Source organism: Polyodon spathula, chromosome 6 (assembly GCF_017654505.1).
Source record: "Polyodon spathula isolate WHYD16114869_AA chromosome 6, ASM1765450v1, whole genome shotgun sequence".
NCBI lineage: Eukaryota > Metazoa > Chordata > Actinopteri > Acipenseriformes > Polyodontidae > Polyodon > Polyodon spathula.
Window position 1 is genome coordinate 34,264,236 of NC_054539.1, and position 18,018 is coordinate 34,282,253.

General features: G+C 42.5%; 1 protein-coding gene across 1 annotated transcript in view; it reads right to left on the reverse strand.

The window, feature by feature from the left end:
* The window catches only part of LOC121317140 (protein enabled homolog), a 178,382-nt gene that overhangs the window by 33,564 nt on the left and 126,800 nt on the right, over positions 1-18,018 (reverse strand). The window contains 5 exon segments of the mRNA XM_041252777.1: positions 8,376-8,689; positions 9,433-9,676; positions 9,678-10,246; positions 11,773-12,110; positions 12,345-12,377. Coding sequence (XP_041108711.1) covers positions 8,376-8,689; positions 9,433-9,676; positions 9,678-10,246; positions 11,773-12,110; positions 12,345-12,377 — 1,498 coding nt within the window.

The following is an 18,018-nucleotide window of genomic DNA, read 5'->3' on the forward strand; positions in this document are numbered from 1 at the left end:
AGAGCAAGCCCTCATCCTTACTGAACAGGTCAAGGCTATGCTTGAGGAGGGTGAGTGAGGTCAGACCACCACAGAGGTCTGCCGTGCCCTGGAGGAAGAGGAGGTCTTCGCTGTCAGGAAAAAAAGGGGCAGAACCCGGTCCCTCCCAGAAGCATCTGACAGCGCCACGTCTTCGCCCAGGGTGTCCAACCCATCAGAAGAACCAACGAGGGATGTAACCTCCCTCGCTCTGTATCCCATAGCACCCCCACTGTGAGAGGACTGTCCTACCACTGGGGAAAGGACTGCTAAATCCCCAGCTGCCTCGGCAGCCGAAGATGCAGTGGAGGCGCGAAGATCGGCAGAGTCCTGGGGGGGGGGGGCTGTCCCAGGGCCAGAAGGACCAGCTACGGGAGCTGCTGAGGGAGTGCACAAACATCTTTGCAGCCACAGTGGAGGACTGTAGTTGTACCAGCCTGGTCCAACACGGAATTAAAACGGGAAACATGGCCCCAACCTGGCAGCGGCCGCACCCGTTACCCCTGGTGAAGCATGAGGAGGTAGAGGAAGTGCTTTTAAGAACAGCTCACACCCTTGCAAAGCATTCTGATTTTGAATGGATGTGTGACCTGGATCAAAAGGATTACATGTGGGGTAAACCTACAGAAATTCTAAAACAGGCACAGTAGTGTATTCATGCTATTGCAAGGACCCAGCGTCAAGCCCAGTTAACCAGAATGGCAACTGCTAAATATTTGATCAGTTATCTCCGATTGTTCTACATATAGTTTGATTACTGAGGCAGTGATATGCTATGTATATGTCAATGTTATTGGAGTTCAGAATGTGGGTAAGTCAGATGTAGAAACCCAATCAATGTATCTGAGAATGACCATTAATGTTTAGTATATCTGCTTTTTTTTTAATATAATAAAAAAAAATCTAAATTGTTCATTTTTTAGGAATGTAAAATGTAAGTTTACATAAATTTTTTAGGGACACAATTGCTGTAGTTCATTCCAAATCAGGAACTTCACATAAAGGACTAGTAAGTTTATATAAAGACTAGCAAGTTTCACAAGATTCTAGTCCTTAGGACTAGTACCACAATTTTGTTAGTTTCTAACCCTGCCTGGTGAGCAGGTAAGTTCTGCCACTGCGACCATGGAAGCCCTGCTAGAGCTTCCGGAATGGGAGTTCCAGTGCCAGCAGGGTTTGGACGCTGAGCTGGCACTGCTACTCCGCTGTGTATTGGTGGAGCAGCACCCAGCAAGGAATGTGGTGTCGGCCCTCTCCCTGGGGGTGAAGATGTTGGAAGCCCAGTGGTGGGGCTTATGCCTCAGGGTGTGTGTGCTGTACTGTGCTGTGCTTGTGCATGGACAGACCCTGCAACGGGACAAGCTCTTACCTCTTTGGTTGGCCACAAGACACTTTGGTGTAGCCAAGACCCTGGGCAGGTTCTGGAAGTTGTTCTACTGGGGGTGGTGCAGCCGAGATGTGGAGACCTACGTTCGCCACTACGACCAATGCACCACCCTAAATGGTCCCCTGAGCCACTCCGATGCTTCACTCCAGCAGTACCAGGTGGGGGCACTGCTAGAGCGAGTGACAGTGGACATCCTAGGACCTTTTCTCTGGACAGAGAGAGAAAACCGGTATGATCTGGTGGCCATGGACTACTTCACCAAGTGGCCCGAGGTGAACGACATCCCAGACCAGAGTGCCACCATCTGCGCAGAAGTGCTGCTAGATGGCATGTTCAGCCAGTTCAGGGTCCCGGACGAGCTTGACCAGGGGCGGAACTTTGACACAGATGCTCGAGGGGATGTGCCGGCGGCTGGGTATTTGCAAGAACCGGACAACACCTCTCCACCCGCAGAGTGACAGCCTGGTGGAACGGTTCAACAGGACCCTCGTCACTCAGCTTGCCATTTGGACCTCCCAACACCAGCGTGATTGGGACCAGCACCTGTCCATGTTTCTGATGGCCTACCTGGTGGCCATCCAGTTGTCCACTGGGTGCACACACGCGGTGCTCATGTTCGGGAGTAGGCCGCCAACTGTCAACCCCACCCTGATCCGGCTAGATCGGAATACCTCCAGCAGCCCCAGAACCAACTGGACGATGTGCACACTTTCGCCCGGTAGCACTTGTTATCGGCAGGCCAGCAGCAGAAGCGGGATTATGATACCTGTTGCCGAGGACAGTTTCCAGGCTGGTGAGCAAGTCTGGGTGTAATGCCCCGGTGGAAGAAAAGGCTCTGTCCCAAGCTGACCAGCCATTGGGAGGGCCCCTGCAGAGTTGGAACAGCTCTTTGACATGAGGCTGCGGACAAGGAGCCGGGTGGTGGGCCTCCACCAGGACCGTCTGGCCCCTTATCGTCCCAGGATGGACACAATTGTCCCTCAGACCATCAGGGAACACACCACGGGGCGCCAGGACAGTGCCCCCTGTCTCACTGGGCAACAGGACCCAGTCCGGAGCAGGCTCCCAACCATATTTCCCTCACCCAAGGTGAAGCCAGTGTTCCTGTCGGCCGCCTTTGGGACCATGGGACTATGTGTGGGACAAAGGACAGCAGGCGAACAGGATGTTCGGCCCCAAGGTGGGAGCAATTAATGAGCGTGGTAGACTGAACACTGCGCTGCCTACCACATGCTGTGTAAGGGGTTTGTCTCCAGACTGGCAAGAGTACGTAAATTAGTTGCGCAAAGGACACTGGTGTTGGCAGGGCTCTACATTTAGATTTTTTACTACTGGCCCCATGGGCCACCGAGGTAGTGTTTTTACTGGCCTAGTAATAGCAAGTACATAACTGTATCACCCTGCTCGGCAAATTAATAGCAGAGTAATGTGTTGGGTTGTGTGTTAGCACCATTCAAAAATAAAATAAACAATCTTATGGATTATTTGTTTAACCATTCTGATTATGTGTATACCATATGTTTAAATGGTAATAGCTGATCTAGGTTTTTAAATCTGGCTTTTTGTACATTTAACATGTTTTGACTAGATGACACTATAAAAATAAAGCAATGAGTAATCATCTGCAATAGTCACCCGATGTTTAATGTTTTTATTATTGTGTTATTTTATATATTGTTATTAAAAGTACGAAGGCCACTCTTGAAATCAGGACTTAAAGGATGTGCTGCAGTAAGAATACCTCTGTTAAGAAAGGGGAACAAGACTAAAAGGCTAAAATATGCACCGAGTGGCGCATCCAGCAAAGGCGCTCCACGTGAATGTGCCTTATAGGCTGGGGATTGCAGGTTCGAGTCCAGGCTATGTCACAGCTGACCGTGACCGGGAGCTCCCAGGGGATGGCGCACAATTGGCCAAGCGCTGCCCAGGTAGGGAGGGCCTTACATCAGCGACCCTTGTGGCCAATGGGGTGCCTGTGGTTCTGCAGTGGAGTCTCCAGATCTGTGTTGTCCTCCGGCACTATAGGTCTGGTGGCCTCGCAGTGGATCCGCAGTGCAAAGTATGATGGATTGGCAGAAGCACGTTTCGGAGGATGCGTGCTCCAGCCTCCGTTCCCTGAGTCGGCATCAGGGTTGCTAGCGATGGGCCGAGGATACAGATAATAATTGTACACACTAAATTGGGGAGGGAGACGACTAAATTTATACAAAAAAAAAAAAAAAAGCACAGAGAACTTGGACTATGGAATAATGGTCAAAGCTGCTTGGACTGTTGATGGGTGGACAATGACACCAGTGCCTTCTGCCAGTTCTATTGTAAATTCAACGCTTGTCTTCTTTCTATTCCTTAAGGATATTATCTTCAAGTATTGCTCATCCTTGTTGGACAGCTTTTTGGGTCTTCCAGTCCTGAGTTTGTCAATTAGATGATGTTTCTCTGTATTTGCTGATTATGCTTCACATACAACATCTTAAATCGAGTGATGCGAGCTATTTCACTCAATGTTTTTCTTTTTTTATGCAAGTCAAGGTTGTTATGATAGTGGAGGCTTTGAGAAAATTGTTGATGCTCATAATGCATCAGAGTAGAAAAATGCAACAGGTCTAAGACTTTTGCACAGCAGTACATAGACAGCTAAACAGACAGATATACACACACTAACTATCCAGCATAAATTGCTCCTAACGCCCATTTACTAGCAAATTAGCGTTATCTTTGAATTAGTCAACCACTGTCTTTGTTTACACTGAGAGAATAAAACATTTGACAGTGGAGAAAGTTCAGTGTCAGTCAGTACTGAGATTGTTGTATCCGGGTCGATCCTGTACGTGATCGTTGTAATAGGGCTAATTTGCATTGAAAAATACAATTCTTGCTACTGGGATCGTTAACAACGGGCGTTTGTTATAAGAAGGGTTCACTATAGTGAAGTTAGCCTGTGTGTGTGTCTAATGTGTAATATATATATATATATATATATATATATATATATATATATATATATACACACACACACACACACACACACACACACACACACACACACACACACACACTGTGCAAAAGTTTTAGGCAGGTGTGAAAAAATGCTGTAAAGTAAGAATGGTTTCAAAAATAGACAAGTTAATAGTTTATATTTGTCAATTAACTAAATGCAAAGTGATTGAACAGAAGAAAAATCTACATCAAATCAACATTTGGGGTGACCACCCTTTGCCTTCAAAACAGCATCAATTCTTCTAGGTACACTTGCACACAGTTTTTGAAGGAACTCGGCAGGTAGGTTGGCCCAAACATCTTGGAGAACTAACCATGGTTCTTCTGTGAATTTAGGCAGCCTCAGTTGCTTCTCTCTCTTCATGTAATCCCAGACAGACTCGATGATATTGAGATCAGGGCTCTGTGGGGGCCATACCATCACTTCCAGGACTCCTTGTTCTTCTTTACACTAAAGATAGTTCTTAATGACTTTTGCTGTATGTTTGGGGTCGTTGTCATGCTGCAGAATAAATCTGGGGCCAATCAGATGCCTCCCTGATGGTACTGCAAGATGGAGAAGTCTCTGCCTGTACTTCTCAGCATTGAGGAGACCATTAATTCTGACCAAATCCCCAACTCCATTTGCAGAAATGCAGCCCCAACTTGCAAGGAACCTCCACCATGCTTCACTGTTGCCTGCAGACACTCATTCGTGTACCGCTCTCCAGCCCTTCGGCGAACAAACTGCCTTCTGCTACAGTCAAATATTTCAAATTTTGACTCATCAGTCCAGAGCACCTGCTGCCATTTTTCTGCACCCCAGTTCCTGTGTTTTTGTGCATAGTTGAGTCGCTTGGCCTTGTTTCCATGTCGGAGGTATGGCTTTTTGGCCGCAAGTCTTCCATGAAGGGCACTTCTGACCAGACTTGTCCGGACAGTACATGGGTGTACCAGGGTCCCACTGTTTTCTGCCAATTCTGAGCTGACGGCATTGCTGGACATCTTCCGATTGCGAAGGGAAGTAAGCATTGTGTGTCTTTCATCTGCTGCAGTAAGTTTCCTTGGCCGACCACTGTGTCTATGGTCCTCAACATTGCCCATTTCTTTGTGCTTCTTCAAAACAGCTTGGACAGCATATCTGGAAACCCCTGTCTGCCTTGAAATTTCTGCCTGGAAGAGACCTTGCTGATGCAGTATAACTATCTTGTGTCTTTTTGCTGTACTCAGTCTTGTCATGATGTATGACTTTAGCAACCTCACCTTGTTAGCCGAATCTGGCTGTTCCTCACCCAGTTTTATTCCTCCTACACAGCTGTTTCTGTTTCAGTTAATGATTGTGTTTCAACCTACATATTGAATTGATGATCATTAGCACCTGTTTGGTATAATTGTTTAATCATACACCTGACTATATGCCAACAAAATCCCTGACTTTGTGCAAGTGTACCTAGAAGAATTGATGCTGTTTTGAAGGCAAAGGGTGATCACACCAAATATGGATTTGATGTAGATTTTTCTTCTGTTCACTCACTTTGCATTTAGTTAATTGATAAATATAATCTATTAACACGTCTATTTTTGAAAGCATTCTTACTTTACAGTATTTTTTTCACACCTGCCTAAAACTTTTGCACAGTACTATGTGTGTGTATGTATATATATATATATATATATATATATATATATATATACACACACACACACACACACACACACTCTCACACACACAGTACCATGAAAAAGAACCATGCCTGTGCTGTTTATACTTTGGAAGATACTTTGTGATTTATTTAAGGCCATAGCCCTCCAGGCTGAAATTGCTGTGGGAGGCTGGGGGTTTAATAGGTTAAAGGGATTATTAGGGTCAGCTGTTTGAATACTTTGGTTAAGAAATTAGGCCTGATTTAGGCCAGCCCTGCCCAATATAAATCTAACTAGCTTTGGCCCTTACCATTAGAATTACATTGTCAGCAAACAGGTTCTAGAGGCACATCATGCCACGATCAAAAGAAATTCCCCAAGACCTCCTAGGAAAAAAAGTTGTTGATGCCTATCAGTCTGGAAAGGGTTATAAAGCCATTTCTAAGGCCCTGGGGCTTCAAGAGAAAGTTTGGGACAGTAGTGAATCTTCTCAGGAGTGGCCGTCCTGCCAAAATCTCTCTAAGAGCAAGGTTTAAAATCGTCCAGGAACTCACAAAGAACCCTAGTACATCATCCAGTGATTTGCAGGCCTCTACTGCCTCGGGTAAGGTCAGAGTTCATGACTCCACCATCAGAAAGACACTGGGCAGAAATGGGTTTCATGGCAGAGTATTAAGGCGGAAACCACTGCTCACTAAGAAGAACATGAATGCTCGTCTCAAGTTTGCCAAAAAGCTCCTGGATGATCCTCAAGAGTTCTGGAACAATGTTCTATGGACAGATGAGTCAAAAGTGGCCAACACTGTCCCCATTACGTCTGACGAACACCAAACACTGCATTCCACCGTAAGAACTTCATACCAACGGTCAAACATGGTGGTGGTAGTGTCATGATTTGGGGATGCATTGCTGCATCAGGACCTGGACAACTTGCAATCATTGAAGGAACCATGAGTTCTGCTCTGTATCAGAGAATTCTACAGGAGAATGTCAGTCCATCCATCCATGAGCTGAAACTCAAGCTGAAGCGCAGCTGGGTCATGAGACAAGACAATGATTCGAAACACACGAGCAAGTCTACATCAGAATGGTTGAAGAACAAGAAATTTAAAGTTTTGGAATGGCCTAGTCAAAGTCCAGACCTAAACCCCATTGAGATGTTGTGCCAGGACCTAAAACAAGCAGTTTATACTCAAACCCACAAATGTCACAGAGTTGAAGCAGTTCTGCATGATGGAGTGGGCCAAAATTCCTCCACTGTGCTGTGAGAGACTGATCAATAACTACAGGAAGCGTTTGGTTGCAGTTATTGCTGCTAAAGGTGGCATAACCAGTTACTGCGTCTAAGGGGGCGATTACTTTTTCACACGGGAGCATTGGGTGTTGCATAACTTTTCTTAATAAATAAATGAAATAAGTACCAAAAATGTGTGTTATTTGTTCACTCTGTCCGTTTTATCTAATATTAGATTTTGGTTGAAGATCTGATAACATTCAGTGTCAAAAATATGCAAAAATGCCAAAAATCAGACAGGGGGGCAAATACTTTTTCACGGCACTGTGTGTATATATATGTGATGAGATATCGCTACCCATCTTTACTTGTGACCACACAAATAAAAGGTTTGTTGCCCCTTTAAACACTGACCCAACACAACGTGAGCTGACCCGCTAGTTTTAAATTTACAAAATAACAAAAAACTAAAACTTAGCTCTCTTCGAGCATTAACTACAAATTTCAGGCACCTACCTAAACAACTGGACAGGTAAGCTGTTTATCGGTTGACAAAACAGAGAACAGTTTCACACAACATGAGCACAAATAGGCTTCACGCAGTACCTTTGAATTTAACTAAGCACACTCAAATCGGACTTCTTCCCACAGTAGAGTCAGAGCAGGCTGCCTGCTGTTCTTAAATACACTGCAGCTAGCTGCAATTTGCAATGTTTGCCAGCTGACCGTAATTAACAAAAACAATTCTCAATAATACAATTAATAAACAACAGTGCAATAACAATAACAACAGTTTTTATTTTTACAGGGCTTTCTGCCCTGTCTCACAATATATACACACACACACTTTGTATATCCCTGTTGACAGGTCTATGCATCCCCAGCAGGGGATAATAAACACAAACACTACGATAACTTCCGCTAATAATACTACTAGCAAGCTGGCAAGCATTATTTATCTTGAAATTAGACTAAATCAGACTGCAGAAATGTGTAACTATGTGATTATATTTACTTGAGTATAGGCCTACCAAGATGCAAAGTAACTACAAGCATGAACTCTTCCCTGTTTGTTGAAGTGGTTATAATACACAAACATTTCAACTTTTCACTTACCCTTGGCACTTTCCGTAATTTGGCTCCAGCTAATGCAGCTGCTAATCCAGCTAGCGGGCGGTTCTCCTCGGAGGCCGGTGAGAACCCAGCAGCAGGAGCAAGAGGGAGAGGCGGAGCCGGGGGTGGGGCCAGGGGAGGGGCCTGGCATGGAGGAGGAGGTGGCGGCCCTGGAGGGGGAGGGGTTCCAAAGGTTAGGGGAAGAGGGGGAGGGGGTGGTGGGCAACAGGGAGGTGGGAGTCCTGCCACTGGGGCGATAGCGGCTCCGGGAGGAAGTGGTGGAGGAGGAGGGGGGGCTGGCGGTCCTTGGACAGCATCTGTGGGAGAACGGAGGAGTAGAAAAGGAATGATTTAAAAAAAAAAAAGGTTAACAAATTATACATGGTTTTAAAAATAAAACAAAATACACATCCTAGAACAAACATTTAGAAAGGTTTTGATTTTTGTTTTACCTACCTGACATGGACTCATTAGTTTTACCTTTAATTCAAAAAGGTTTTTAAACTGCATCTGTACTATTGTTGTATGCATTTAAAAAAATGAACATTTCAAAAACATTGTCCAAATTACTTAAATTGCTTTTGGTTTCATGCCTTCTTTATAAAAGTAAGACTACTATCCGAACAAAACAAGGATAGTTCTGAAACTCACAAAAAAAGAAAAAAATACGCGTAATATCAAATTTTGGTTCAACAACTAGAGATAAAAAAAAAAAAAAAGACGACACAATCAGCCAGTGGCATTGGTCAGGCAATCCTTTATAGTAAAATAAAAACGTAATACAGTTTGAATAAAATGTATTTAACCTTCTCAGATATATCCTTACCAAAATAAAACCAACACGATTTTCTTTCTTATAAAAAATTAAATAAATAAAAGGAAAAAAAACTACCCTTCCACACTTCAACGTGTTCATATTATTTGACTATTAGGTGTGTACAGACAAGACAATGATTTTCCTGAACACAGGGTTTAGAATACATTCTGTTTCTGTAAAAACAAGTACATCCCGCCTTGATTAGTCCATTAGTAATAGAGAAGGATGAGAGAATAGCCTTACCCTGAATGGCCTGAGATTCAGCCTGCTGAGAAGCCTCCAGCGAGGCAGACGGCAGCTCTGGAGCAAAGCAGGAGTCTCCCAGCACAGAGTTTAGAAAGTGTTCAGCAGAAGCTGCGGAGGGAGAAGGGAGAACACCAGGCTGGGATGAGGGAATCGACACAACAGGGTTGCTTGGAGAAGCAGATGCAGCTTGAGAAGAGGACACCGAGAACGGAGGCAGGGGCGGGGGAGGTGGTGGGGGGGGGCAGAGGCGGAGCAGTTCTTGATGGGGACAGGACTGGCTGGGCCGTAACAGGGGAGTCCAGGGGACAGTTAGCTGCTGTCGGAGAGGTGGGTTTGTGGGTGAGGGGGCTGGGGACTAAAATGGGGACCACCGGACGAGGGCCAGTGGCTTTTCCTGGGGGACTACTGATCATAACAGGGGGGGAAGGTGGGAGTGGGCTGAAATTGGTGGCAGTCCAGACTATAGATTTGGCGGATGGGGCAGCGGAAGGGTGACCTATCACAGGAGAGGGAGGGGCTGGTTTTTTATTGGTAGGTCGGGGCACAGTGGCGTAATGAGGCAGCACAGGATGGAAGGCAGAGCCGAGGGAAGTGGCGAAACGGGAGGCAGAGTGCCGCAGTGGAGGGGTCGGTGGGGCGTTGCTAGCGGGGGCGGATATTGAAATGTAGTCGGGAACAAAGGACTCTGTCACAAATGTTGAGACTGGAGTAGAGATGGCTTTGGAGTAAGATGGTGGAGGTGTGGCAGGTGCCTGGTAACTGGAGTAGTCAGGAGAAGGAGTGCTGTAGAGCGAGTTGTCAAAAGATGGCGCTGGACCCAGATGAAAGGACAGGAGGAGGTGCAGCAGCAACAGCAGCCGTGCAGAGAGAAGGAAACAGGAGAGAGAACAGAGAATAAAAAAAGACCAATTTAAGCGAAAAACAGCAAAGATTAAAAGATAATTATAAATACTAAGGTTAGTAAGGTTAGGTTTTAGAGAAAAAAACAACAAAACAATGAAACATCTAATTGATTGACCAATACACATTAGGCTATCTTTATTGTCCTTGTTCATTGATGTTTAATGTTTTAAACTCTTGTTGATTATTAAATAATTACAGAATTTCTGTTCAAAACTAGTACCTTAAATTTAAAGTGCCTACAGAATCAGATATGCCTGTCTCCTCTCCCATCCCCCAAAACAGACAGTTGAGGATGACTTAAGATGAGAATACAAAGCACAACCACCTTTGCTTTAGATCTGTAACAAACTGTAAAAATGAACTACTGTATCTAGTCACCTTGATTCTTATCTACTTGCTCACTTATTTAAAGTTAAAAAAAAAATAATAAAAACTAGAAAGGTGGCCTACTGATAGGTTGAGACAATTAAAAATGTTGGACAAGCAATGCATTAATAATTTCAGGTTCAATTCTTAAAAAAGAAGCACATTAAAAATGAATGTGCTGTCTCCAAGCACGCAAATGGCTGCAGTACTGGATATAAACAAATATTTCAGCAGCAAGAGAGATTTTATTTCAGTCAGAACTGATGTTGTACCTGCAAGTAAAATGTTAATAAAACATTATTTCTTTATACAGTTCACCAAAATGGAGAAGAATAAAATCATCAAGCAGCAACTTGTAGTTAGCAAGAATACCAAATTGACCCTTTCTGCTATCTATTCCATGTGAGACGATGATTATACATGACCACTGAAAGAATGGGGCAGCTGCTGCTGTGTATTCATATCAGGGTTTTATAAAGCTGATCTTGCATGGTGTTGCTGCATAAAAGACAATCCATTAAGTGTATGATCTGCAACCCTTTATTATTTGAAACAGCATTTCCCTGTTTGTATTCTTCTGCTTAACTCCTCAGAAATAGCTGCATGACAAGATACTTGCTAAATGAGCTCCCACCACTATTCCCAGTTGTGCTCTGACTTGACAAGTACCACCACTGACTACCCTAAAACTATCAGCAAGCTTGCTGTCTCCTAACCTAAACTTCTGCTGAAGCAAAGCACTAGAGTGCATGCAAATGGTCTGTTGCACTCTAAGCACAGACTATCCACTTTCTATTCATTAAAAAAAAAACCTCATGATAAAGGGTTTTAAAACAACACATAACCTAGAAAGACAAATAGTTATAAGCTCTACTTGTTTCACTATTTTACAAGATGTAGGAAGATGAACTGCACTGTAAAAAGAGAGGTGCATCTCCAACTCTTCAAAAGATACAACTAGCCACAGCAAGGTCTTACCTGGCTGTTATATGAACATCACTTAGTTGATCAAGAAAAGTGTTAAAAAAAAAAATACTGTACAGGATATAACATGCAGTGCTCACTTACCTGTGTTGGACACCCTTTGCTCTCTCTCCCAAGTCATCTGCTCCTTTTCGAGCTGTTCCTGTTGCTCTCTCTCTAGCCTCTCACGCTCCAGTCTCTCTCTCTCTAGCCTCTCACGCTCCAGTCTCTCTCTCTCTAGCCTCTCATGCTCCATTCTCTCTCTCTCTAGCCTCTCACACTCCAGTCTCTCTCTCTCCAGTCTCTCATGCTCCAGTCTCTCTCTCTCTAGCCTCTCACGCTCCAGTCTCTCTCTCTCTCTCTCTAGCCTCTCACGCTCCAGTCTCTCTCTCTCTAGCCTCTCATGCTCCAGTCTCTCTCTCTCTAGCCTCTCACGCTCCAGTCTCTCTCTCTCTAGCCTCTCACGCTCCAGTCTCTCTCTCTCTAGCCTCTCGTGCTCCAGTCTCTCTCTCTCTAGCCTCTCGTGCTCCAGTCTCTCTCTCTCTAGCCTCTCGTGCTCCAGTCTCTCTCTCTCTAGCCTCTCGTGCTCCAGTCTCTCTCTCTCTAGCCTCTCGTGCTCCAGTCTCTCCCTCTCCAGCCTCTCCCTCTCCAGTCTCTCCAGCCTCTCCTTCTCCAGCCTCTCTTTCTGTCGATGCTGCTCCTGCAGCTGCCTAAAATAAAAATGATATATATTTGCATTAAAAATGACTGTACCTATAATAATGTATAGAATAAAGTACTTAGTACACAAGTATCTACTGATGAGATATAGCTAGTAACCTACCCTATCACATTAAGCATACTAAATTACAAAGCTAATTATTACAAATCATTAAATTAATGCAATTCAGCAAAACTAACACCTACAGTTATGGTAATGAAATACTGTAATTAAACGTACCATATACCAAACTTTGAAAATCAAAGAATACAATTTAGTACAACTTTGATACATTACAAAACTTTAGGAATCATTAAACTTCAAAAATTCAGTACAATTTTCTTATACTTTGATATTTGCTGTTAAGGAATTGTAAACATGCAATTGAAATTAATAAAATAAAAGTTCTTAGTTGCTCAACAGACAGGATCTCCAGCCCTTACTGACAAAATAGAAGAAAAATCAATAAATGAGGTGACCATTTTATTTTGCTTAACTGCAATGATTTAAAAGCACACAATGCTCCATCTAAGGTTTTTATGGTCTGCACAGTTCTGCAACTTTCATTTGCCTCAGTCTGCTGATCCTTTTTTGGCAGCTAAATGTTGTCGCCTTTTTAAAACATTTTTAATGCAAGCTAACAGTTAAACCTGGTGTATCATTTATTTGAACAGCAGTGTAAATAACCTTTCTTTGCAGTTACTGCAGTTATAATTTTATATTGTGCCATATGTAACACTGGTCTAAAACATATAGAAGCCTGATGAAGACAAATGATAAAAGTCCCGTTTCATCAAGTTTCTCTCCCAATTAGCTACAGAGATTTAAAAAAAGCCACCACTCTGACATGACAACAGGGCTCAACATATATTTTAGGACGGTACAACTTATTCATTCATAAACAAAACTACCAGTAGAGGGCAGCTAAACCCTCTAACACTGGTTTCCAAACTTTTTAGGCCCGTGCCCCTTTCCAAATAATCTAGTCTACCGCGTACCCCCATCTGAGATAGGATCATAATATACTGTAATATTGGCTTCTTTTTCTTCTGCGGCAACTACATTTCACTAATGGCCTCAAGGTACATTTATGCAGCAACAAATGTTTGCACTTTTGGCCTGCTAGATTACATGACTCAATCAAAAAAAAAAAAAAACTATTTATTGGCATATCAAAATCAAGTGGCTTGTGTTAAAGGGTCATACACATTATAATGTCCTCTTTTACATGTTCGTTTGGTGTACAAACACATACCCTGTATTGGCAGATGCTACTGCTTTTGCTTCAGATGCCTTTTCTTCTGCATTTGAGCCAGGAGTACCTGGGTTGTTTTTAAACTTTACTCAGCCGAGAAGTGTGATTATAAGTAATTTAACGCAACCAAGTAATACAGTACTGTATTCAAAACAGATTGTTAGAATGCTGCATGCTGATCGATCCATCAGTGTTCCAAGCTGTTACAATTCCAGCACAATGTCACAATTAGGAACAACTTGGGAACAAAGGCAAATCACTGCACCTGTGCTAACCACGTATCACTGCGCCACCAAAATCAAAGAAAACACCTGTCAAAATACCTACTGTCATGAAAAAGATACTGAAGACATCAAGGTATCTTGTCATATCTTCCAGTTTATATTAAATTTGCACTACGAACGAGTTTGCCATTTTAAATAAGATGCTGTTCATGTATTTTATTTGTTGTACATACCAGTCATTTTCTGTAACTTCGTTTGGATCCAGTTGTCAGATCTTCAGCTGTATTTTCTTTTTACTCAAAATGAAATTAATACCACTGCAACCAACCAAGAAGTGTCAATATCCAGCACAACCCATGCCCTCAAGCACATTATTGCTTTTATAAAAAAAAAGAAAGGAGACACCTGTATTGTTTCTAAAGATTTATTAACATTTTAAGGTATAACCTTCCACAACAGAAAATAGTCCCTGTAAACTTCTAAACACAAAATTCACGAAAATGTCTTGCTAGTAAAATTCTTGTTTTACAGTACCTATGAAAAAAGGAAAACATATGGGCCCAGATATTCAAAACAATGACCAATCCCCTCGCAAAATTTGTGCTTTTGCACAAAAATTGAGATTTTCCAACATGGCACAAAGCAATTGCATGAAGTTGGAAAATAGCAGGTTTTTGCTCAATTCGCAAATGTGTTTGTGCCTCACAAAACCACCTGTGCATTCATTACCAATACAGCAGAAGACTTATACAAAACAAATACACCAAACAAAAATGGCACAAGGGCCAAACAAACAAACAGTAACAAGTAGTATGCTGGTTGCGAAACCAGCATATGTAGCAATTGTTTACTTCTCTGCACAAACTCATGTCTCTCCTCTGACACACTCTGCCTTTTGAGCCAAGAGTGGGTCCTTTTATATGCGTGGCTGGAGCCTTAATTATCTATTAATAAATGACCTTATTAAGGCTTCAGTCACAATCCCACGAGAGTTCCAGGGAAGGTTTTATTTTTTTAAGCTCATCCCTACCGATTACACATTATAAGACCGGCTTTTTGCCGGCCTCAAACAGTAAATATTAAAAGACAGTAGGTGCTCGACAGCCCGCACATGAACACAATAATAATGATTAGGACGGACGGCTTCGTCCGCCCGCACACAAATACAATAATAATAATACAAATGAAAACAATAATCATAAATAGATAGACACAAGGGGTGGGCACTTTGCCACAATATGTTACTCAAATTCTATCGTTGAACAATTGAGCTGGGACAAATGTAAAATGCTGTGTGTGTCTTGTGTGGTATCAAATCCAGCCAGAAGCAGCACATTGTTTTTAAGTGAATATTTACAAAAGCCAATTTGTTTAAAGTAGAAAGGGGATATTTATATCAGGCAGTGATTAGTGTTTAGTGCAGTAGTCTGTTCGTGTTAATCAGCTGTAACATAAATAAAGCTTGTTGATGCACACTTTCTGTATGATATTGTAGCGATCTGTACGAAGTGTTACATCGTTTTGTGTCGCTGTCCATGTCCTGAGTGCCGGTGCACCTGTGGGGTGGGGGTGTGGTGTGATTGTGTCGTGACCACAATGTCCAATCGTGTTTATATTGTATGTCTAAATATTACATGTTTTTGCAGGGTTTTGCTGTACACAGGCATAGCTTGCACGCTGCTGTGGGCTGTGTTGTGTGCTGACCTTGCTGAATAAAGTACGCTGTTTAGCAAACAGGATCTTTCTGCGGTCGTCTGGCTCCTTCTACTTGTGTTCAACATTACAATATGAACACAATGGCCTCTATACTCAGAAGTGTCGGTAATTCAGTGTTGTGGTAAACATTTTTCTGAATACATTTCTTTTGCACTTTGTCGGAAAATGGAAGCTATACTCAAACAAAATCTCCTAAAATAAGGGAAATCGGTGAGAACACATTCCTCTTTAAATCCTTCGGTACAATCAGTCAATTTAGGATTCCATCAGTAAAAGCAAAATGTAAAATTGACAGGGAGTAACAGGTAGATTGCGTTCTTCCCAGGGAAAAGTAGCAGAAAACAGATAAAAATAACAAAATGAACTACGAGGTATGTAACTGTTTCGAAAGAATACTGCTAGGCTATATTCTGTATTTGTACAAATTGACAGGAACGTACTGAACTGAAAACCACTCTTTGCATGTGAAAGGTGCTGGGGTAACATTTATTTAAAAGGCTAAATTGTTAACATTTTTTCTTGAATAAATACATTTCTAAAATATGTTGCCATTCCTGTTATACTTTAGTATTTGTTGCACATCCTTGCTACTTTTTATTTAATTCCAGATGTTGTTTATCTTAGTTTCAATAAGAGTCACAGATGTCGATTTACCTGATTGAACAAACAGGTGCTAATGATCATCAATTCAATATTTAGGTTGAAACAATCATTAACTGAAACAGAAACAGCTGTGTAGGAGGAATAAAACTGGGTGAGGAACAGCCAAACTCAGCTAACAAGGTGAGGTTGCTGAAGACAGTTTACTGTCAAAAGTCATACACCATGGCAAGACTGCAACAAGACATAAGGTAGTTATACTGCATCAGCAAGGTCTCTCCCAGGCAGAAATTTCAAGGCAGACAGGGGTTTCCAGATGTGCTGTCCAAATTTGAAGAAGCACAAAGAAACGGGCAACGTTGAGGACCGTAGACGCAGTTGTCGGCCAAGGAAACTTACTGCAGCAAAAAATCATACCTCCGACGTGGAAACAAGGCCAAGCGACTCAACTATGCATGAAAACACAGGAACTGGGGTGCAGAAAAATGGCAGCAGGTGCTCTGGACTGATGAGTCAAAATTTGAAATATTTGGCTGTAGCAGAAGGCAGTTTTTTCACCGAAGGGCTGCAGAATGGTACACGAATGAGTGTCTGCAGGCAACAGTGAAGCATGGTGAAGGTTCCTTCTAAGTTTGGGGCTGCATTGCGGCAGATGGAGTTAAGAACATAAGAACATAAAGTTTACAAATGAGAGGAGGCCATTCGGTCCATCTTGCTCGTTTGGTTGTTAGTAGCTTATTGATCCCAAAATCTCATCAAGCAGCTTCTTGAAGGATCCCAGCTTCAACAACATTACTTGGGAGTTGATTCCAGACCCTCACAATTCTCTGTGTAAAAAAGTACCTCCTAAATTCTGTTCTGAATGCCCCTTTGTCTAAACTCCATTGGTGACCCCTGGTCCTTGTTTCTTTTTTCAGGCTGAAAAAGTCCCTTGGGTCGACACTGTCAATACCTTTTAGAATTTTGAATGCTTGAATTAGGTCGCCACGTAGTCTTCTCTGTTCAAGACTGAACAGATTCAATTCTTTTAGCCTGTCTGCATATGACATGCCTTTTAAGCCCGGAATAATTCTGGTCGCTCTTCTTTGCACTCTTTCTAGAGCAGCAATATCTTTTTTATAGCGAGGTGACCAGAACTGCACACAATATTCAAGATGAGGTCTTACTAGTGCATTGTACAGTTTTAACATTACTTCCCTTGATTTAAATTCAACACTTTTCACAATGTATCCGAGCATCTTGTTAGCCTTTTTTATAGCTTCCCCACATTGTCTAGATGAAGACATTTCTGAGTCAACAAAAACTCCTAGGTCTTTTTCATAGATTCCTTCTCCAATTTCAGTATCTCCCATATGATATTTATAATGTACATTTTTATTTCCTGCGTGCAGTACCTTACACTTTTCTCTATTAAATGTCATTTGCCATGTGTCTGCCCAGTTCTGAATCTTGTCTAGATCATTTTGAATGACCTTTGCTGCTGCAACAGTGTTTGCCACTCCTCCTACTTTTGTGTCGTCTGCAAATTTAACAAGTTTGCTTACTATACCAGAATCTTAATCATTAATGTAGATTAGGAATAGCAGAGGACCTAATACTGATCCCTGTGGTACACCGCTGGTTACCACACTCCATTCTGAGGTTTTTCCTCTAATCAGTACTTTCTGTTTTCTACATGTTAACCACTGCCTAATCCATGTACATGCATTTCCTTGAATTCCAACTGCGTTCAGTTTGAGAATTAATCTTTTGTGCGGGACTTTGTCAAAAGCTTTCTGGAAATCTAAATAAACCATGTCATATGCTTTGCAATTATCCATTATCGATGTTGCATCCTCAAAAAAATCAAGCAAGTT